The sequence below is a fragment of the Lethenteron reissneri genome, chromosome 4 (genome assembly GCF_015708825.2).
Source record: "Lethenteron reissneri isolate LAM-NWPU_2019-01 chromosome 4, ASM1570882v1, whole genome shotgun sequence".
In the NCBI taxonomy this organism is placed as follows: Eukaryota; Metazoa; Chordata; class Hyperoartia; order Petromyzontiformes; family Petromyzontidae; genus Lethenteron; species Lethenteron reissneri.
This window is the reverse complement of record NC_083782.1, coordinates 10475785-10498982: the sequence shown is the minus strand read 5'-3', so window position 1 is coordinate 10498982 and position 23198 is coordinate 10475785. Positions and strand designations below refer to the sequence as shown.

The 23198-nt window shown below is 50.9% G+C and overlaps 1 protein-coding gene across 1 annotated transcript in view; it reads right to left on the bottom strand.

Moving 5' to 3' along the window:
• Positions 1 to 431: 431 nt before the first annotated feature.
• LOC133350771 (adhesion G protein-coupled receptor L2-like) overlaps positions 432 to 23198 on the bottom strand; it is a 205873-nt gene continuing 183106 nt past the window's right edge. Inside the window, exons 4-6 of the mRNA XM_061565495.1 lie at positions 11553 to 11662; positions 9706 to 9720; positions 432 to 562 (exon numbers count right to left, since the gene is read on the bottom strand). Coding sequence (XP_061421479.1) covers positions 432 to 562; positions 9706 to 9720; positions 11553 to 11662 — 256 coding nt within the window. The remainder of the gene's footprint in view (positions 563 to 9705; positions 9721 to 11552; positions 11663 to 23198) is intronic.

Sequence of the window (23198 nt, the reverse complement as noted above, 5' to 3'; positions counted from 1 at the left end):
CACACTGCTGCTGATGTAGTAATGTTAAACAAGGCAATGCATTAATGGCTCTTTTGTGAAGCTCCATTACATTGAGCTAGTAACCTTCTCCAGTAGCAATTGTCTCTTGTAATTCCACAAGAAGACACCAACAAAACAGAGATGGCTGATCGCCTGTGCATAATGCAAGAAAGATTAGGGCAATTATGCTTTTATGATTGTGATGTAGCGAACGGCTAGAACAGTGACGAAGTAGTGGTTAGCACACTGCATTATGAGCAGAGTTCAATTGATGAATCACAGCTAACATCAGTTACGAGAGATACCTGAACCGGTCATGACCTTTCCCTCCGACCCCCAACCCCCCTCCGTTTAACAAATTCATATGTACGTTGAACTTCTTTCACACCATACGCAGCCAACCGCGCTAATCGTAGGTGCCTGACGTCTCGTCACAGAAGCTCGCCCTGCAAGAGCAGATCTCCCCCGATCTGGGACGGTCCACGGAGGTGCCGGAGGACCGTTGCCATCTGGCCCAACGAGGGGCTATGACCAGCAAGGATGGCCCTGTCCGCCTCCTTGTCTTGACCACGATCCCAGCAATGAGGGACCACGGAGGAAAGGAAAGGCGCAGAGACGTCCGCCCGTCCAGCGTATCGCGAACGCGCCAGTCGCAACCGCCGCAGGGAACCGAAATCTGGTGCAGAAGTGGAGCAGCTGACGTTTGGTCTCCTGCGCAGAGAGGGCCTATGACTAATTGTTAAGATCCACGAAGTGACCAGTGGGCACGGAGAAGCTAATCCACGTAGACCGGCGTGGTGAAGTATTACGGTCAAACAACCGCTGTGACCTCGCTATGCAGGGAAGCCCATATCCAGTGGCGCGTTGACAAAGGGCTGCGAATGTAATTTTAATGATCATGTACCGGCTCATTTTAACAACAGCGGAGAAACACAATGCACAGAAGAGTAGTTTGAGTTTGACAAATCCCCATAAAATGGTTTATTGTACGAACGCAATTAGAGGCCAAGCCCTTCGTCACACCGTGACAGTTTAAGGTTTCAATTGTTGCTTTTTGTCCTCATTTTCAAGAATGTTTGGCCTGGATTAGCTCAACAGTTTAGGGAGTGGTGTCTGGCCGACTGCGTCTCGATCCGTGTGTTTATTATTGGAAGGCTGCACTGAGGTAAATAATGAAGGGGGCATCTCCCCCTTCAAGCTCTGGCCACATCTGTGCTGATGTAAATAATGAAGGGGGAGATGCCCCCTTCAAGCTCTGGCCACATCTGTGCTGATGTAAATAGTGAAGGGGCATCTCCCCCTCGAGCTCTGGCCACATCTGTGCAGGCCAGCAGGGAAGGGAAGAGAGCCGCACCGCCGCTACCACCCGAAGTCATCTGGTAACAATTTGAAGTTTAAAAAATAATAATATCCACTCTGGGCCACCGCAGCATTTAAACAGAAGGCTTTATCCAGTTCAGTGAGCATACAGTTAACTTCTCGACGTAAGATATTAATCAGGCGATAGAGTCCCACAAGCGGGGGAGTGTTCCGAGGCAAACGACACGGCAGTGACATCACCCGCACTCTGAGACGCGGGAGATACGGTCGCACGCGGGCTAACGGGGCATTCTGATACTCGACAAGCGGCACGGCGCAGCCATTCATTGGCGAATCTTCGAGTTGTAGGGGATGTCACGGGGCTTTAGATAGATAGTGCAAATGCGTTCAAGGTGAACATAAAAAAATTCCCGAACGATGTAATAGAAGTTTTATACGTTAGAATCACATCTGCACCTGCCATGTTGTGTTGTCTCTGTACATTTAAAACGGGGTGATAATGTCAGACGAGACAAGCAGAATTTAAAAAGTGACAGCTAATCTCAACCGCTTGATAGCGGCGTTTTGCACGGATTTGATAAATGCATTTCGTGATGCAAATGACAAAAAAGATGTATTAGCTCGGCTGTTGATTTTTGGGCAATTCCGCTCGCGATATTGAACGGCGTAAGTTCTGATATGAATTTTTTTTTTACAAATCGTTGCTATTAGAAATTGATTTCTCAGATAACAGATTCCATGTAAAATGTTAACTGCGTTCGTCACTTGAACATATTTTCGTGCAGCCAGCCCCGTCATCAGCGACCCTCCCTCCCTCCCTGCGGCTGCACACTCTCGCTCCTTTGTTGCCAGATTTGCACGTTTTGTTTAAGCATTCGCCCCGAGGAAAAGAATAACTGAGAGGCGCACGCTTCGGAGATTGACAGCCCTTCATGCGGCCGATCAACATCAACACACCGTCACGATGTGTCGGAGAGGAGGCCTCTGAAGCCAGGTTCACATTCTGTATCACGGTGGGTTTTCCGCACAGGGCATACGACTACTAATCACTACTGGTTTGTTTACGTACCTCGTGGCAAGGGGACTCGAATCCCATTAAGGGTCAACTCAGCCCATCATCACCATCATCATCATCCTCCCCTGGGTTGATAAAGTGAGTAGCCACTTTGTACAAAGCCAGGAGTAGTTGCTATTGGGAAAGAAACTGGGCCCTGCCATCGAAATGTGTAACTTTCACAACTATCTCAGGGCTGCCTATGCAGATGGGCAAGTAGACACTTTAATTATATTTTTTATAATAATAACAATATTCTTACGAATTACGTCAGGGGAACTTTAAGGACCGCTTGCAAAACAGACGGTGCGCAGTATTATTATTATTATTCTGGCGGTGCGTGCACATCGCAGTGTGCATCGCGGTGGCGGCCTTCTGGTGGGACTGTGAACCTGCTCCTCCTGCTGGGCCGCATCACCACCACCCACCACCACCCACCACCACCGCCGCCACGCAGTGCGGGCACCGCGGATTTGAAGTGAAGCCGTAGGGTCCAGATAACGGCGGCGTGGGGGGGGGGGGGGCAGCTCTGCGAGAGTGAAGAGATGAGTTGTAGTAGCCCAATGGGGTTTTTTTTTGTATGGCCACATAGAACATTTTAGACGAGTAGAGAGGCCAGCTTGAGTTTTTTTAAAAACATGGGTGTTTGAGACGTGAGTAAGATGTGTGTCGCTGTACCTGTCAGAGAGATAAACTAATAAAAAAACGTCTGGCTTTTGAATACTGCTGTATGTACAGAATGCTAGGAATTGTATGGAAAGACACGATAAGCAACCTGGAAGTTTGGAACATAACGAGGCAGGAACGTGTCGTAAATATATGCAGGAGGAAGGTGATGGTCACTAGTGCGTTATGCAGAATATAATTTTGCACCGAATGTGAACCGATATTTTATATAGAGGATCCTTGCCTATGACACCTGGCAGTTGACCCAGCATTGATTCAAGGAAGCCTGACACTGCTCATGAGAACACTGAATGTTGAAACCAGGCTCAGAATCTGCTTGTGCTGAATCAATGCTGCTGAAATTGTGCACTTCCAGAAAGGTGGATTGGTTGTGTGAGAAATATTTTTTTTTTACGTACAAAAAAAGAGACGTTGTACATGAAGCAGACGTTTTGTCTGTTCATCTCCGCTGTTCGGTTCGGTAGTAAAAAAAATGAACCCGTAAAAACAAAGTTTTTCACTATAAATCCTTTATATGCGTGTTCAATGGGCCACAACCCAGCCCACATTGGTCTTTGAAACGGGCGGCTAGAGTCCTCTCGTCCTCTGGCTTGAGATGGCTGCCACCTATGGGTCAGATGATTGCCTGCCACCATTAAGCAATTGGTAATTAAATATAATTGTTTTTTTCCTAAAAAGTGTAAAAATTTGGAAAAAAAATTTCACGAAAATAAATTGTCACGCACAACGAGTCTGTGTGCAAAATGTCAGCTCGATTGGATCACGGGAAGTGGGTTAAAAAACGACCGAAAGATTTGCACGGTCGTAAGCACGCAAGCAAGCAAGCAAGTGAACTTAATATAAAGGCTTTAAGAAGGCTAGGATGGGCAGGGCCACGTGTGCGGTGCACGGGAGGGCGGCTTGTTGACGCAGCCATCGGAGTGACACCCACCCAGATGGTTGCAACCACGGGGAAGAGGAGACCTAAGGCCAGAGATGGTGCCAGTAATACGACTGTAAAAGAGCAATCCCTGGGAAGTTTGGTGTTGATTTTGCAAAAGCTTCAGGATTTTTATTTGTTGGACAAAAGCGATTGCAGGTTGTGGTAACACCACCAACGATGCCATTGGCCATGATTCTGGTCTCTCGTGATGTAATCTTGGCATTACCGCGGACGCTTCACATAGCAGGCCTTGATATTGTACTCGGTAAATTACATGTGAAAAGTGAACTTTACAGAACCTTAGAGAAGACAATGAAACAAGTTAGTTTTGGAATTGGAATTATTTAAAAATGTACGGGTTTTTAACGTACATCCTGTAACATTCTCAGTTATTTTTAGCATCAGTTATTTACCCATACTCTCACTTTCATGCGAGGGATTTAATGTTATACTTCATGTACAAATCTGCAGGAGTAATGTAATTCAAATTAAAATCTAAATTTTATTACGGTGAGACTAAAGATCTCAAAATCCATTATTAAATCTTGTAATATGAAACATTTGTAATCTTCATAAATCCTTCAAACATTGTATTTATTTCCACATTAAGTCATAATTATGGCTCTCTTAGTGGCTGCTAACTCTATCCAGATAGCATGTCATTTAATGATACTCACAATTGAGGTTTACACCAATGTACACTTACATGAAGTTCAAACAGCTGAAGCGTCCACTAACTTTACCTCGCAAATACAAACGTCTCTCTAATAGCAGACCAACGTCTCCTCGTTTCCTTCTGTCGTCACTCTTCTTGACAGAGATTCATTGTCGCGTTCACCCATCCACATTCGACTCTTCGTGTGGCTCAAGATTAAATTCAGATACCAGTTTTAGATTTTAGACCTGTACGTACATTGAACTTTTTTCGCACCGTACGTAGCCAACCGTGCGAATCGGAGGTGCGGGGGAGGGACAACAGCCGAAGGAATGAGTTTTCAATGTACAGCCCCAGTGGCTTCCTACTATCAGAAGGAAGGGCGCTCCAGACATTATTCACTCTACAATCTCAAACCCTCGCCGCTAAACTTTACAAAGATTGCCGCTCGGCACGTTAATCCCCTGCAAGCGGAGCTGTGAGTCGCAACTTTATCCAATTCTTCCCCGTTCAGAATTATTTTCAGGATCTAATGGGACGAAAGCGATGACAGCTTGTGGTAACACCGGTGATAGCATTGTTCGTCATTTGAGCTCTCGAATGTAATTCTTGGCTTTACCAAGATGCTCCACGGAGCTGTGAACCACGAATCTTCTTTGTCTTCTCTGAGGCCGTCTGTAATTTGACCTTCGTGCAGTTAAGCGATGACGTACAATATCAAGCCCTACAGGGTTTAAGCATCCTGGTAATGGCAATATTATATTATAAGAACTCAAATCATGGCCAATGCCATCACCGGTGTTACCACAACTTGGCATCACTTTCATCTGATTAGAGCCGTTGCTTTGTACGTACGTTGAACTTCTTTCGCACCATACGTAACCGACCGTGCTCCCACACTGCCCCCCACTGCGCTAAAGTCACACAGTGGGCGATCTACACGCGCCGTGCACGCTACAGGTGCCTGGCACGCGCCGTGCACGCCCCGGCAATTACTGTGAACGGCGCGGTGCTCGCCGCACCTTCAGCACGAGGGGGTGGGGGCATCATCGCGCATTCAAGGCAACAATTCTGCAAAGTGTCGCATTTTCACTAAATCACTACGAGCGTGCACCACCGCCACCCTCCCCCCCCCCCCCGCTCTCTGCACCCTGATTGCTGCACTTACGAGCAATTTTGCCTCGTTGTACGAGCGTCTGATCGGGAGCGCGGGTGACGGCGGCGCTGATTTGCCGCTATAGCCTTGCTCGTGCGAGAGACTGATTTTGCCGGTATTGTCTACAGGACCTGGCCCTCCCGTCACGTCCTCTGGTATCACGCACCGTGCGGGGGCCGACGCCTTCGAGGGAAGTTGCACGAGATGGGATCGGTGAGCGTAACGAGTCGAGCGAGTGGCGGCAGTGCCGTCAAGTTGCTCCTGGACAAAATGAAAAATACCCGATTTTTTCCACCGCTTATTCAAAGCGACGTTTGTCAGCTTCCCGAGGGAGGATTGATGAGAAATTCGGTACCGCTGCTGAAAGTTTGCAAGCTATTGGTTTGTCGGGAACGAGTTGAATGTGATTGAAAACAGAATCGAGCTGCCGAGGCTTGCGTTGCCACCTAAACAGCAATTGTAACATTTTGCTGTTTGCAGTAAATCATTCGTAAACAGAAGGAATTCTGAGGGAGTAAAACCTGATCCCGCAGGGGCCAGTAGCTGATAGCCATGTGGTCAGAAGTGACCCCATCGACATGAGCTATTGAATGTCCTCAAAGGGAGCTTCCAACTCAAGCCCGAAGAGACGAATTGAGGCCACAGTGGGGAGGTTTGAGAAGATGGATGACGCAGCGCGGTGTTAAGTCACGGGGCCCTAGAATGACACAAAAAGATTTGTCGGTTAGATGTGTGGATGTCACACGGGGGGTATGTAAGCCACCTGTACCGGGTGTGGCCTTCGCCAAGGAGGATATCGCTCGAGAGGAAAGGCTTCTCAAGGTGAGACTGCAGATTCAGTCACGCTGAACATGAGGCATGCATGTGTTTGTACTGTGCGGGTCTGTCCTGTATGCGTTTTGCACGGAGTGTCCGTGCGTGTGTGAGGAACGGTAGTGGTGAGCGCGCTGCGCTACGAACCTGACGATCCGGGTTCAGTTCCCGCTCACGGCCAATACCAATGACGATCACTTGAAACGGTTCTGGGCCTCCCCTGGGTCGATTCGGCCTAAAATGTTTACCTCGTGCAGTGTGTACACATCGCCACGCGGGAGATGAAGGCAGCCGGACGTGGTGCTGGCCACCCATCCCCTTGTAGGTCGTGCCAGACTTCATAGGTGGTACTCACTGACAGCACTTGCCCCAACAGTCTGTTCAGGCTATACGGGGGATCTTTGTCTTTGTACCATACTGTCACGATTCGGGGCTCACAGAGTCAAATCGGGAATTGATTCCTGTTCGTCTTGTGCACCGTACTGTTTGTATTGTATCTACATATAAACAAAATACATTCCCACATGAAACGTTATGATTGTTCCATGAACCTCAATGCAACGTTAGAATGCCATCCATGTGCCGCCTAAGGCGGTCACCCATAATCTATGCACAAATGGCTAGGATTGACTTTAATCCATTAATCGATGCATCATCGTTACATTTCTACCGGACATATTGGGGTGGTGATGGTGCAGAGGCGTTTGGCAGTCCGCAGGGTTGGACTTGCCGTTCTCAAAACAGCACTCCTTTGCGAGCGATACATTGTGAATTTGACGCAGCAGAAACAGATTTCAGGCAGGAATTCCCGTTATCACTTATTTCAACGCGGCGGCGCAGGAGGAGGAGCCGCCTCTGGCGGTTGATTTGCCTCTTCTGAAGCTTGGAATGGGTTTAAGCTCAATATCAAATTATTAAAATGGGAATGTGTGAACCACAGTAGCTGTTGGATCTTGCATATCGTAGAAATATTCTGTGTGATATTACCAACAACCATAACCCTCATCTTGAAAATAATGTACTCATTAACATGTTATTCATGACAAGTAGAAGCCATATGGTGGAGTTGTGGTGCAATAGTTAGCGCACTGTGTGCGGTGAAGCCGGTGACCCGAGTTGTAACCCCTGCCACGGCTAACATCAGTGGCGAGTGGTATCTGCATTGATCTTGCACCCCCACCCATCCCCCAATGGCTCTCCTTACCCTTCACAAGCCCCCAATGACCAGCATGGTGAAGTTTGGTAGAAGCAAGCCTCCATTGCTGCACAGAGCAAGGAGGCTTTCACCAGGCAGTGAACTAACCAAGGTCTGCAAATTATTCAACATTATTATTGTACAACAATTACGTGAGATGAATGATAACCCTAACCTTTATCTAAAAGTGCATTTATTCAACATTAACAAGAATATGTTTAACAAATATCTCGAAGAAATACAACTTTTTTATTATCGATAAATTACTTTTCATTAACATTAATAAGGCTGTTTTAATACATTTGAAAATGTTTTTAATCTTGTATATATATTAAAGAAGATGCAGAACCCAATGCACCAATACTCTACAGCGGTGGTTGTGTGCATGGTTTCAAAGCCGCAGACGTTTCACTCGTCGGAGAGTGCAGGGGGGTGAGCCCTCTAAATGTCCCGTGTCCCACCCAACAATCCTACACGTGTCATCGCAGCACAAGCCCCAGTATATCCCGTGGCATCGTGCCCGTCCACGTGCCTCCGTCATTCTTAGTTCCGCTGCCTCTGATTGGCTCCTTCACGATGGGTTCCTTTTTTTACTCTTTAGAGGAGCACATCCGCTGATTTTAATATTTGACGACGTTTCCCTTTGCGGCATTGTTGACATACTTGTACTTTGAAACCAAAGTACAAGTATGGTTTCATGTTGTTATTATTTCATTGGAGGCACTTTTACAGACATGTTATCAGACAAACAACATTTCACATTCAAAAAAGAAACCATTCGCCATCTTTATAACAAGAATGCACGGAGCAAAGTGTGGTATGAGTGCTTCCGATACAAATTCAAGGTTGAGGAGCACTGAACAGGACCACAAAGACATTACCAGCACATGACAGAGGCCAGCAGAAACCGCTGCAGACACCGACTAAAAAGCCACGTTTATTTCCTTTTGTATCCTATCAATCTCTGCATCAACACTCCTCAAGTGATCTTGGATTATTTGGACCCGTTATATAAGCACGAGGGGAGAGCTGTTGGTGCAGCGGTTAGCAGCGCACCGCATGATGCACATCGTGACCCGAGTTTAATTCCCTGCCACGACTAATACGGGCGGTGAGCAATGCTTGATCCGGTCCTTGGACCCCCCTCCTCCCCGCACTCTCATCCCCTTCACCGATCCACACAGACCAGCGTGCGTGAATTACGGTCAAACACAACCCGTACGGGCCACATGTGGGGCAGACCTCCACCCAACAGCGGATTGACAAAATGTCCGGATTGCATTTTTAAGAACACGCGCTGTGCCATCGTTGTGTCGGGCACAGCGCGATGCGGCTTTCGCCCGGCGGCGTTGTCCCCGGCTGCGGTTCCTCCTGGCCCCCGCGCACAACAACGCTACCCCCCCCCCACCCCCCATCAACTGCATGGAGAGCGGCATGTCTGTTGCGCTTACACTGACGGCGAGCGAATCGCAGGGGAGGCACCCGTGCTCGTACGGGCAAGCTCATGCAGGGATCAAAGACGACATCTGGGGTGGGGTTCGTGGCACGAGCGCATGCACAGGGACAGACGCACCGAAGCAGGCACGCGCACAGGCACAGGCGGGCGGGCGAGCGCTACGACCATGCAATGGCGCTGTCAAAGTACGGCACGGTGTACCAGGACGGAGCCCACAAAATGAGTTGCGACTGCACTACGCACATCGGGCCTGTCTGCATGGCGCACTGGGGGGGCGGTGGGGCACACCATCATCGACCCACAGAAGGGAAATGGGATTGTGGAGTGGGGTGTGGGGGATGAGAATGGGACAGGTATAGGGATGGGTATGGGACAGGTATGGGATGGGTATGGGACGGGGAGGATGCTTTGTTTTTATTTATATGGCATTTTGTAAACGTCCTTTACCTTTCTGTTCCAGCCCTACATTTTAGCGGCAGGTTTCAGGGGGAGAAGATGTTAAGGAAGAAGGAGAAAAGAGGAGAGATTAGCCGTGCGAATCACAGGAGCGAATTGGGTAATTGCTGGACACATTGATGGTGATGACACATCACGGCATCTTACCATTCTCTTTGCGCTACACACGTGGACACAAACTGATATCTCCGTAGCACCGAGAGAGAGAGAGACAGAGCCAGCACCTGGATTGTCCAAGGCGTTTGTGTCATGAAAGGAATATATCGTGAAGTTAATCCTGTGTGATCTAGAATATTTGTTTTACTATTAACAAACATATTACCATTTAATATTATCCACCATTCATAATTTCCCTATCTATAAATTTGAGAAATCAAGCGACCCAAACATTGTAATTGCAATCACCGGCATTCTATGCATGAAATTCGCTAATTGTTTTCTCTCCCGTTTAATTGCACACAATCACGCCTCCAAGCAAGTTTCATTGCCGTCCTAACCAACTGTTGACTCTCCGAATTATCTCTCCCGCCCCGTCGCAAAAGCAGCTGGGGCAACGCGCTGCCGCAGCGCGCGCAGAGCGCTAACGATGGCAGCGGCGCCCGGCGCGGGGGAGATCACCTGCGGTGGAGTCGAATCGCTCCTGCGAGAGAGCGGGCCACACGGCTCACGCGAGAGGCCACAAATCACGAGGCATTCCTAGCGGCCTGGGGCCTCACAGACCCCTTGTGGGGCGTAACTGTCGAGCGTTGCGGAACTAACGGTGAACCCCACCGGCAGCCCCATCCAGCCCAGCCCGGCGGCGCGGGAGCCATAACTTTTGATAGTGTGACAAAATGCGGACGTTTAAATAGAAATGCAGCCAGCAGCACCGCCACTCAGATAATGCAGCTCTCGAGGCATGACGCGTGCACACATGCGCGCGAACACACGCACGCACACGTGCGCGAACACACACACGCGCGCACACACGCACACACACACGCGCGAACACACGCACACGCACGCGCACGCACACACACACGCGCGAACACACGCACACACACGCACGCGCACACACACACGCGCGCACACACACACACGCGCACACACGCACGCGCACACACACACAAGCTCACACACGCACACGAGCGTACACACATACGCGTGCACACATGCGCGCGAACACACGCACGCACACGCGCGCGAACACACACACGCGCGCACACACGCACACACACACGCGCGAACACACGCACGCACACGCACGCGCACGCACACGCACGCGCACGCACACACACGCGCGAACACACGCACACATGCACACACACACACGCGTGCACACACGCACGCGCACACACACACACGCGCACACACGCTCACACATGCACACGCGCGTACACACATACGCGCGCACACACATACGCGCGCACACACATACGCTCACACACACGCACGCGTGCGCACACACATACTCGCACACACGCGCACACACACATGCGCGCGTGCACACACACACGCTCACACACACGCGTACGCGCGCGCACACACGCGCACACACACACACACATACACACACAGACGGGCACACACACACGCGTACACACGCACGAGCCCGTGCACACGCTGGCTTGCCTGCTCGTACGTGCGCGCGTGCGCACACACACGGGAGGCAGTCACATGCTAAACTCTCCATGCTAGGTAAGATATACCGCTAATAAATAAAAAATCATCACACGTGGCATTCTCGTTGTAACAACAATAGAACCGCATAGGTGGTTGGTGCAGAGTTTCATTTCCATGGGAGCTGCCTGTAGTGGATTATGAACGAAGGGAGCGGGAGTGGACGTGGCGACACTTACTGTAGGGGACGCATTCGTAATGAACTTCGAGGAACTTGTAGATGCCAGGGCAGGGGTCCTGGAACACGTCGCTGCCCGCCACCACGATGCACTGCGTCCGATTGTTGCATCTGCACGCGTACACACACACAAAGACAAAGATCCCCCTTGTAGCCTTTACAAACGGTTGGAGGCATGCGTTGTTGGCGAGTACCTATGAAGGCCGGCACGGCACACGAGGGGGTGGGTGGCCAGCACCACGCCCAGACGCCTTTGTCTCCCCCAGTGGCGATGTTTTTACGCACCGCACCAGGTACTCATTTGAGACTGAGTCGACCTAGGGGAGGCCCAGGACCGGTTCAGATAATGATCACCGGTGTTGGCCGTGAGCGGGAATCGAACTCGGGTCGCCGGGTTCACAGCGCGGCGCGCTAACCGCTACACTACCGCTCCCCACACGCACACACGCACGCACGCACGAACGCCCAGACAGACAAACACCCCATTTCACATCGCCTGGTGTGCACAATGGCCTCACAATTGTCTACCTGACTGTCGGAGACAATCGGGTAAATAGATGCAGCAACTCGGCAGGTGCATGTCACTGTGTAACACCTGCTGGGGGAAATGAGGCAGAGAGAATCGTGCGGTTGCGATGTCTATATATATTGAGCCTTATTGAATTTCCCTCTCTTTTTTTGACTAAAAGCACAAAATAAATAAATAAGAATATAAAATTGTAGGTTCAACAACTCAAAGCTGTTTCTTGCTCGTACAAGCAAGCAATGAAGCACGTGTGTCCGACTGTAGCTCTCAGTCAATGGTGGAAATTCCACATTCCTTTGGCAAGGGTGAGATAGTGCTCAGGACGAACACTGCTGACTGCCCACACCATAAGGAACATTTTGTTTGTTTGGGAGCCACGGCAGGAGATGGCGACTTCGCCGCTCGTTGAGAGGTTCGCAGTTCGCGAGCAGCTGCCGCCCTGCCCTACACCACGGGCGTCTTCACCGAGCCATCGCACACCGCCCCCACTAAAGAGGGCATCGCAATACCTTACACCGCAGACATGACATATCCCGTGACGTCTTTACAACAAACAGGCCACGTGTGCCGGCGTCACGTCCAGATTAGTCCAATTTTAAAAGTATCGTACTAATTTGGTAAAACCACATTTCAACATCGACCCCTACCGGCAGACTACACCTACCCGTGAAGCACGACACCTTCGGTATCACTTAGCGTTAGGAGAATGCCGCAAATGTGAAATGTACGAATTGTTATGAAGGAAGGAGGGAAGGCCCAACCAGGATGTGAACTCCCAACTTAATAATCACGATCATGCACACTAAGCACTGCATCCACACGGCCGGTTGTCGTTAAGCTACTTCCTGCCGATTCATTTTGCTGCCACCTTTCGTCAAACGGCCTAAGTGAACGGTAATATTGACAACATACGGCAGCAGCATAATAATAATAACGATTTCTTTTTGATACGGTGCCCTTTTACACCGGGGTGTCCCGGAGCGCTGCGAGGCACGGGCGCGTGGAGGAACGATCCTGCAGCGAGGAGGGAAAACTATCCGTGTGGGGGGGGGGGGGGGGCATGCGTCGGCATGCTTCGACTAGCCAAGGGGGCCCAAGGGGGCTCACAGCATTAGGCTGCCCTCCCCCCCCCCCCGTTACTACCAAATATTACGGTGACAACCGCCTTCTTTTGCCACGACTGCGCTCCCTGTTGTTTCCACACTCGATGGCGCACGACACTCATCGAAACATCCACGGAAGGGTCATCTGGCGTACACGCTTAAAGGAAAGGAGGCAGATTTTCAAAGAACACGGGAATCCATTCTTTAGACAACGATTTTAAACAGCACCCCAGCCCCCACTAACGTCCACGACTTCCAGGCCCTGCGCCCCCCTGGGACCCCCCCCCCCTGTCCGAGCGTGAGGTCGCCCCCGACCAAAGACGCACCCGCAGCTCTTCACGTGCCCACCTTCCCCTCCGCTGCAGTGGATTGACAAAAATGGCTGCGACGCCTAAAGCCCCCTTTGCCCTCTTAAACATCGCAGGCCACGCGCCGGAAGCCTTTACAAAATAGATTTATAAACACGAGCGCAAAAACGAGGGGGCCGTTCCCCTCGTTGCTCCGGGTGAAATATCCGAGCAGCAGACGAATGTGAAGGGAGAGCTCCCCGCAAGCTCCAGGAGCACGGAAGGCAGCGACGCGCGCCACGACCACAACCAAGATCAGAACCTGTATTTATACTGCAGGAGGAATCAGATGAGCTTCAAAGCTCTTTTTCACAGATGTCCAGTAGGGGCACAGGGTCACAACGTTACACAGAACAAGCAGTACAAAAACACGTCAAGCGTGCAAAGTATAGGAAAGGTAAGCAAAGAGCTTTTTAAAAATATAAAAAAATGTGTCTTACCAGGTAAAGCCCACTGATGTTAGCAGTGCTAATGAAATCCGACTAGATATCTGTGAAAAAAAGCTTCATATCCCATCGGATTCCTCCAGTCTCAATGAAAATTCTGATTCTGATAAAGAATTCGGGTCACCTGGCTCATAGCACGGCGCAAATAGACACGCACACGTACAAATACGAGAATACCGGCAACGATACAGAAACACAACGCAGGAGCGCAAGGTGGCGAAGCGCGACTTGGCGACTCGCGCAGCGCCGCTCAGCGCCCCCACATCGATCATGCTCGTGCGGCAATGCAGCACGACGCCACACCACGCCGCAGGGCAGAAAGTGTTGTGACGGTGTGAACACGCTCGTGCGTGCATTGTAATTGCAAGCCACGTAATTCGGCATTCTTAGAAGCGTGCGTGCGTTGAGCACGCCTTTGTATTTTTTTCCTTACAGCTTTGCAATTAAACGCATGCCTCATGTAAAGCCGCTGCAATTATTAGGCGCGCCGTCCGCAGACCAAGTAATGAAATGGCCGTGCACGGCTATTCGCAGGACGTAAGCCGGGCAGAGCACGCCGCCAGCGCGTCACGTGACGTCACGCGCGAGGTGGCGTTGCTCTCCGCTGGGTGTTCGGGTCGTCCCACGTGACGTTCGGCACGCCGTCCGACGTTTCGCTGCACGTTCTGAGAGGTTTTTCAGGAAACTGAACCGCCATGTTCGGCACGATGTCCGACGTTTCTCTGCACGCGCCGGGAGCTTCCTCCATTCAGTTCCTGAGGTTAAGTTCCCAGCAGAAAGCTCTCAGCAACAGGCGGAGAGAAACGTCCGGACATCACGATGGGCGACAGATGCGGAAAAAACCCAGAAAACACATCGGGGGGGGGGGGGGGGGGGCCGGTACAGCACAACCGCGGAAAGCGACGCGGTTGCATAACCGTGCCGTGACGCGCGTGGCAATGACGACAAGCGTCACGGGATTCCTCGCGGTGTGCCGAGGAAGACCGCCAGAGCGAGCCGCTGGAGTCATTAGAGTTCGTCTCGTTTCTTCGGTGAAGATGCACTGGAGGAGAGACGAGGCAAACGAGCCTCAGGGCTCGGATCACTTCGCCCAGCCGTGGGTGAGAATGCCACGTGCTATATTTGCGGCAGAGAATGATGCAAATTAACCGCTGCCCTCATACGATCCGAATGTTTGACAATCCCCTCTGGGATGATGCTTTGGGTCACAAAATATGGACCATGTTTCGCCCTTGGTCAATCAACTATTAGATAACGACCTCTCTCTCTGTGTCGTGTCGGTTATGGGAGTTGTGTGACAATACTTTGCCATGCTGGTCAGTGCAAGTTGGTGGAGGCGGGGACCGGGGTGGTTTGGGAGGAGAATAAAAAGTCCAGATGTCACGAACCACTGATCAATGATAGCTGTGGCCAGGAATTGAACTCAGGTCACCGGGTTCATTGCATTAACAACTGCACGTATAAAATAGAGACACCTGGTCCACCAATATTCTAAAGGGCAGAACTTTTTCATTTGCCTTTTGCCCAATTGTATTATATCTGTATTACTTCTGTCATGTCATGAGACAAAGTGGCCATTTCCTGACACACGGGGTGATGCGCTGCTTTCTGCACATCACCCCGTGGGTCGAGGAATGACCACGGTGGAAGCAGATATCACGGAACTATTTCTCAAATCCATTGCAGGTGGCCTCGTTTATCTACAGAAGAGGGAACCATCTTTCCCATGTGCCCCGTTTACAGAGGAATGTTCGTCATGATCCAATAAGTTATCCTTCCCCCTGTACCTCCGATTAGCACGGTTGGCTATGGAAGGCGTGACATAAGTTCAACGTACAGCCATATATAACAATAAGTATCTCGCCATATTCAGTGAATGCGAGTGTTCTTTTGTGCAGTCGTTGGTCACCGCGCTGAGACCATAACTTCGCTTCACTTGAAAGCTCGCGTTAAATCGCAGGTGGCTAAAACTCCAATTTAAATCCAGGATCTCAGTGATGGCAGGCTCAGATGTCTAACCCCTGAGCCATCGGACCAATGTTAGGCCTTAGGGATACATTCTTGGCAAGGGAAAAGTTGAAAAGTGTATGTATGCTACACGTAATTTGTGAACTATCATTATCAGCATCATCATCATCATCGTGGTGTATACTTTACATCGTGCCTCCCATGTGGTATGCTTTGAGTCACCAGAACAAAAAGACATTTGAGATCATTACTCAGCAGGGAAGTCGTTGCACGCGGAATACGACGTTCGCTCGGGAACGAGGCAGTGTGTAAGTACTGTGCACAAACAAATAAACCAAAATGAAAGGCTAAACTCTGTGCTTCTACTTTTCGTTCACTTCACTGGAGCTATTTGTACTCTGTCTAAAAATAATGTTTTTCATTTACGTCGTTAAAAAGGAGGAGTTGTGGCCACATTAATCCTACGTCCTGGGAAGCTGTTCCGCACAACTTTGGTGACAAAGTGAAGGAACTTGTGACCATCACGGCCCTGCCTGGGTGGCCGCACTGTTGCTGATTATTCACGCCGGCAACATTGCGGCCCCTTCAACGATTAAATCAACGAGTACATTGGCAAGTCAGCTGATTGATTTGCTGGTCAAATCATTAGTCAGTTCGACTTGGTAAGTAGTTGGATTCATTGCCCATTACTAGCGGGGAGCATTTTAAGTGTGCAGAATCACGGAAGCCAGCGCAGCAGCAAAACACTCGAGGGGCATTACAGAGATGTGTGTGGGCTGCAGTGTGGATTTTTGCACGGTGGCTTGGCCGCTGTTTGCGTGTTGTATGATCTTGCGCGCGTATATCACCGCAAGAACACTCCTCAGCCTTTAGTGTGAAGTCAGGGATTTGTATTTAATGGCGTGCTCGGCACGTGATTATTTCCGCCATAAACAAACAACCACCCTGCCACTCCAACCCCCCCCCCCCCCCCGAGTCTTTGAACGTGAATTGAAAAACATTTATAGGTTGTAAATGTAAAGGTGCAGCCCGGCAATGCTTTGCTCATGGAAAGGCTTCGCCTAGAGGGTGCCACGGCAGCGAGATGTTAACTCCCTCGCCTGGTATACAGGAGGTGGTGGGTTTGATCATTCTGACCCTGACGCCTGCTGTGTATTTGGAGTTTGCGGTGTCTCTCTCCCCATCGTCGGATGGATTTTATTTTCTCTGGCTTCTCCGGTTTCTCCCTCCACATTTAGAAGAATCGACGTCACGCGTTTTAGAGTATTTGGCTGCTGTAAATTTCCACGTGATAAGCCGCTTCTTTGAGCGATCATTTGTGGCGAGGCCGTTTCTGGAAGAAAAAAAACAGCTGTGTAGCTCAGTGTGCCTTACCTGGCAAAACAAAAGAAATAGTTTCGAGATGGGAGTACTCACACGTGGCAACCTGCCGGTGGACCAACCGTGGTGAAGACGTCATAGCGCTGCTCGGTTGCTAGGTGCACAGTGCGTGCGGAGCCAGCGGCGAGGGAGGGGGGTGGGGGAATGTCAGAAACTTGCGCCGCCGTTCCCTCCACCGCTGCAGCGGAGTTCAAATCGATGGGGCGACCTCCGCATGGCGAGTCCCGCGAGCTGACCCCACGGCACCCCCCCCCCCCACTCGAGCAATTTCTCACTCACGTGGTCGAGGCAATTAGTTGCCTTGGCGACGGGTTCAGCCAACGTAGCCGACCGTTTAAGCGTATCGATCTGTTCCCTCTCAATCGCCGTGGCCAGCTGCGTTGCTCGAGTCAGATAGCAGAGGCGCATTTGCCGCAACAAACACAGAGGAGCGCGCTTTGCGTGGCCGTCCCGAGACAACGCGGCCGTGCCATGGCTCCATCATTCTCGGCATTGTGCGCCTGCCACGGGAGCGTATCGTTCATCGCCAGCATCATCAACATCATCGGTCATGTTCTACCCACTGCTGGATAAAGACCCTCGGGCTGTCGCCGTCCGCCAATGCCGCGAGCCCATCTCTCGTTCCCGCACGCGAGAGACGGATCTCGTCACTCCGTCTCCGTGGTGGTCACCCTCTCGGGCCCGCGGTCTACATTCGCCTGTTAGTCCGTCAGTGGTGTTACCCAGGGGCCCTCAATCCCTTCTGAGGATGCGTCCTGCCCACGGCTCACCTACCGAGTCCACCTGACGCGTCTCATTGCGCGTCTGCTCTCCGCTCCCCGCGTTCCTCTCTCCGTCTCTCGGTGTCACTCCGAGCGTGCCCCCTCTCGACGCTTCTTTGCGCACTTCCCAGCGTTCATTCCCCATCTTAGTTGTCAGTGACCGTGTTTCTGAGCCGCACGCATTTCGACGGGAAATATGCACCGATGGAGAATGCTTTTCTTCAAGAACATCGGTGCGTCGCTTTGCTTTTTACGATAAAATTCAGTTTGCTTTCTAAAAGTACTTGAGTTCACGTCTTTTTTTGTGGCTCCCGGCGTACATACTCTGCAGTGTCTTCTCCGGCGAAAGGCAACACGAGGGGCCCTCTGCTCATCTGCCTCCTCACATACATCCCGCTCTTCAACACGGCGGTGTTTAGATTCTGTCATTTGGTCAGCCCACTGGACTTGCAATCCAGAGGTCGCCGGTTCCGCTTCTCAAACACCCGCCCCACCAACGCCTCTGTCCATCCAGCAGTGTGAACGCGTGAACCACGGTTGACCTCCGGGTCGCGTGTGTGGTGGAACAGAGTGTGGGTACTCCCGCCTATTCCGAGACGTCTGACCAGCGTGGAAGAGTAGGCCAAAAGTAGCCTGCAGCGGGGGGCTCTCTTGAGCTCCGTCTAGTGTTGGTCCTCGAAGTTGCGCGAGCGAGCAATTGCAGGGGCCGCACCTTTACCCGCTGATACGGCGTCGATTTACTCCCAAAGCGAGAGCCTGCGCTCTCGACAGCCCGCGGCTCGATGTGCATCGTGCACCCTGGCCTAAGCGGGGCCAGGGTTCAGTGGAACGTGGGAGTGGCGACGATGCCGACAAGAACCTGAAGCGCAGCTCCACAGCGGCGCCGTGTCCCCGCCGCGGCGGGCGCATTGACGTCGCGCCGCTCGAACCGCGGACGCCTCGTGTCATAAAGTACGCCGAGATGTGAGGCACCCCGGATCATTATATCGGTTTCGCATACAACTTCTTAGGCACGGCGACTGTCCGCCGCTTGTTTATCGTTCTTATTTGCTTACGTAAAGGATTACTTTTCACAAAGGGCCTAATTAGGGTTTTCCTGGAAAAGAGGTCCGTTCAGCTGGCCGGCAAAAAAAAATACGCCGCTGCCTGCAAAACTGCAAAAATCAGCACGCATTATGGGATAAAATCCAGTTGGGGTTGACTGCGTAATGTCATATTACGTCTACAGTTACATCGCCAAAGCACTTTGTCCATAGGAATAATATGAATGGGAGAAGTTATTTTTGTTGGTGGTGCAGTGGATAGAACACGTGACTCGTAATCAGAAGGATTCAGAGCTTCATCCTCTGCCACAGCCTGAAAGTAAGTCCCGTGCTGTCATACGGGGAGTCGGAAGTGATGGACCTGTGGGTGGACTTACTCCTGTCACAGGAATGTGGAATTTCCACCAGAGGCTGAAGTTTGTACACAAGAGGAAGAGCAGTACTTCACTTGAGTGAGAAAATTGAGATTGTTTTTTTTTTATTCTCCAGCAAATAACAAATCTCAGAAAAAAGGTAAAATTACTCTTACATAATTACTATTATTTACAGCTCTTTCTCAATCCACTGCTGGGCTCATTCCTCCCGATGCCAATGTCAGTCACGGAGATCGGGGGCTCGCCATTGGTTAGCGCAGATTGGCAAAGGGACCACCCGGGACCGGGTCAGATATCACGCTTGGCCGTGGCCAGGTGTACAACCCATCTCGCCGGATCTGAAGCGCTGTGCTGCTCGCTCACCAGTGGCACTACCACTCCCCCAGCAAGCTCACAATTCACGACTGCGCGGGCAACGGCACTCGACGCGCAGAGCAGGGCCAAACGCCGTCTGACTGCAGCAAATAACAAGATTCTCTTGGCCACCAGCAGCAGTACCCCGGTGCGGTGTGCATCCACGCAAGTGACACGCGGTCGGCACGGTGTCCCCCGAGCTCTGTGGCCGGCAGCGTGGACGCTGCGCGGCGAGGGCAACAAGCGAGCGCAACGCAGAGGGCGGTGCGGCGTGGCCCGCGAAAGCGTAAATAAAGAGGCCGACGGCACACGACCAAAGGTTGCTCGTCTATAGATCGCACGTTAGGCGCGCTCACATTGATCAGGCGCAATTTTGAAAGCCGACCGCAGATGGAGAACAGATGCTCCGCCGTATCTCATTTTATGGAGTGCATGCCCATGCGTCCGCGCCGCGCATGTTTGCACGCCGCAATAAGATTTTACAGATGCCCTCAACACGGTTACGTGCAAACAAAAAAAACCGCACGCTTCACGAGCGCGTGGACGTGCCGCGAATGTTAAGCGCGGGACCCCCCGACACACTGCGCGAGGGCCAATTCATTTACAGAATAAGATATCGCTTTTGTGCGTGTATAGCGCACAAGAGCACGCACGCATGTCAAGGTGCAGTTTTTCTAATTTGCTTCCCTCTCGCCCCTTCTTCCCTCTCCACCCCCGACCCATCACTACTTCTCCTCCGCCCAACGCGCTCGAGGTCCGGATCTCTCTTTCATCCCGTTCGTCCGTATTTCTGACCTCATGCCCCTGGTTCGAGTCCTTGCTCAATTGCTCGAGAGCGCCGACTTCTCGCTCTGCGCTTATCGGCCCGACTGCCGTGGCGTGCGAACGTCCCCCCATTGTACGTCGTCGCATTCTCCGCTACCCTCGGCACCTCTTCATCCATTACGCAAGAAGCGTCCCCCTCTCCGTTATCCGCCCTTTCACCCGCCGCTCCTCTCTCGAAACGTGCCCCCCCCCCATCCCCCCCCCCCCCCCCCGGATTTTGTGCGCGGCATCTAGAGATGTCGCCGCATTTTTTGTCACCGCACGCAATTATAATTCAATCGTTTCATTACATTTTGAGGTGTTTTTTCGTGTCGCTTTTTTATTCTTAGCTGCACACGTTCATGCTATTTGTAAAAAGGGAGGCTTTAAGGCATTCCCTACGCGCTCAGAGCATTTGGCCACTATACATTTCCACGCGATAAGCCACTTGCGTAAAAAAATATATAATTTTGCTCAGTGGACCTTGTCTGGTCAATGAAAAAAAATAGTTTAATAGTTTGAGTATACAATGTAATTATAATAATGTAGTCATTCCACTGACGGATACAGGCTTCCTCCACGACGCTTTACCGTGCTGGCAGGATGAGTCGGAGGGCGATGGATCAGATATCACTCACCACGGATGGTAGCCATGGCTGGAAATGGAACTCAGGTCACTCGGTCCAGAGTACATTGTGTATAACGTGTGTAATTTGAGTTTTAATATGGGGCACATAATGCAGAGAATGTTTATGGATGTTAAAGAGAGCGACTGGATCAGACATCACTCGCCAAGGTTGTAAGCCGTGGCTGGGAATTGAACACAGGTCCCTGGATCCAGAGCACAATGCACAACTCTGCTACCTGGATTGTGTTATTCTACAGCCGCATTCTATTACTTTGGTGCCGTTCTTCTGAGCTTCGTGCGCTCCCATTATCATATTTCCAAAAAGATATGTTTTCTAAGCACTCTATACAATTGCATATGTACCTGCTTTTACATTTTCAGCGATTGCACGCCAAATGTGCGACCGGCATCTCGGCGCCGAGCGCACCACTTTCCCACTGCTGAAGTCCTCCGTGACAGCTGAACATCACTCACGTCGCACGAGCGACATGATTGTGCTTTGCCTGCACCGTTACGGCGCTCTATCTCCCGCACGAGGTGCACGGAGCTCTCCCAGGTTCAGTTGTGCTCGCCAGTGGCTTATTCGGTGCTTATCTGCCAAATAAGCCCTTATAGCTATGCTTGATCGAATTAGGTACAAAATCAACTTCTTCGTTGACCAGGTTGGGATGTCGGTCACGCTGCGCACATAAAAGCCTGCCTCTGTCTCGGATGGGAGCACGGGGTTAAAACTGGGAGCTTGGCTTTGGACGGGAGAGCATGGAAACTGCTGCACAGCTTCCCGCGGTTGTGATGCACAGCCCTCCGACGTGTCTGCATGTTGTGCCGCACGTTGTTCAGGATAATGTTCAACGTTTTCGCTCTGCGGTTGTGCCGGGAACAATTCGAGAATAATGGCATCCTCGAAGAAGTTCCCCGAACCCAGCCGTCAATTGGCTTCCCATTGTATCTCTACCAGATGGTGTTCCACTCATGCAGTCTTCAAAGGCTTCTTGAATAAAGTGGTCAAACAAAGATGTGAGATATTAGAGGAGCCCAAAGGCCTTCCCTTTCACACCTCAGAATGAAGACAAAGAATGGGTCTCACTCTTGACCACGTAGCTTTAGCTGGGACTGCCACCATCATCATGGTCCTTAATGAACATGATCAGGGATCCCAAAAGCCTCTTGACAGTATCGTTGGCCTTAATGAGGTCAAAAAATGAAAGCTGCTGGCATCATGGAAATTCCAGGTGAACTTGGGCGAGGAAGACACAGATCTGGGCCTTATCCAGATCAATGGGCTCATCCAGCAGGCGAGAATGCCTTAATGCACATGCATAATGTACGTTGACTCATTAATACCCCCCCCCCCCCCCCCCCCACTTTGCGCAAGAGCGCAGAATTGTGGTCACCATGTCTACGGCTCTATTTAAGGAACGAAACAGGTGGACTTCTCCACAAATCTGGCTGTAGCCTGATGAAGCTAGTTGTATTACTGGCAAAACGTCGTAGTAAGATTGTAAATGTTGTGGCTTGGCTCTCCAACACACCGGTGTGGTGCTGTACTAGTGACGAATTGGCAAGTTCTGTGTACGTGACAACCCTTACTAGTCGGCTGTGTCGGGTGGTGGTGGGTTTTAACGACACATTTATATATTTACGCGATCTAACCCAAAAAACCTCTATTATGTAGGATGACTTGTCTGGGTCATGTAGCTCACATACCCAGCCAACACGTGCCAAAGCAGCTTCTGTTTGATTGGACATATGAAGTGCAAGAGACATTGGTTCGAAATGGATTTGCCAAAGTTGCTACTGGGCACTTGGTGTCAGCCACCCATCCCGCAACAACTGGAGGCAACAGGAATGATGCTCACAACAACCGACAGAGTAGCAGGTGGCTAAAACGCAGCAATGTAGCACAATGGGGA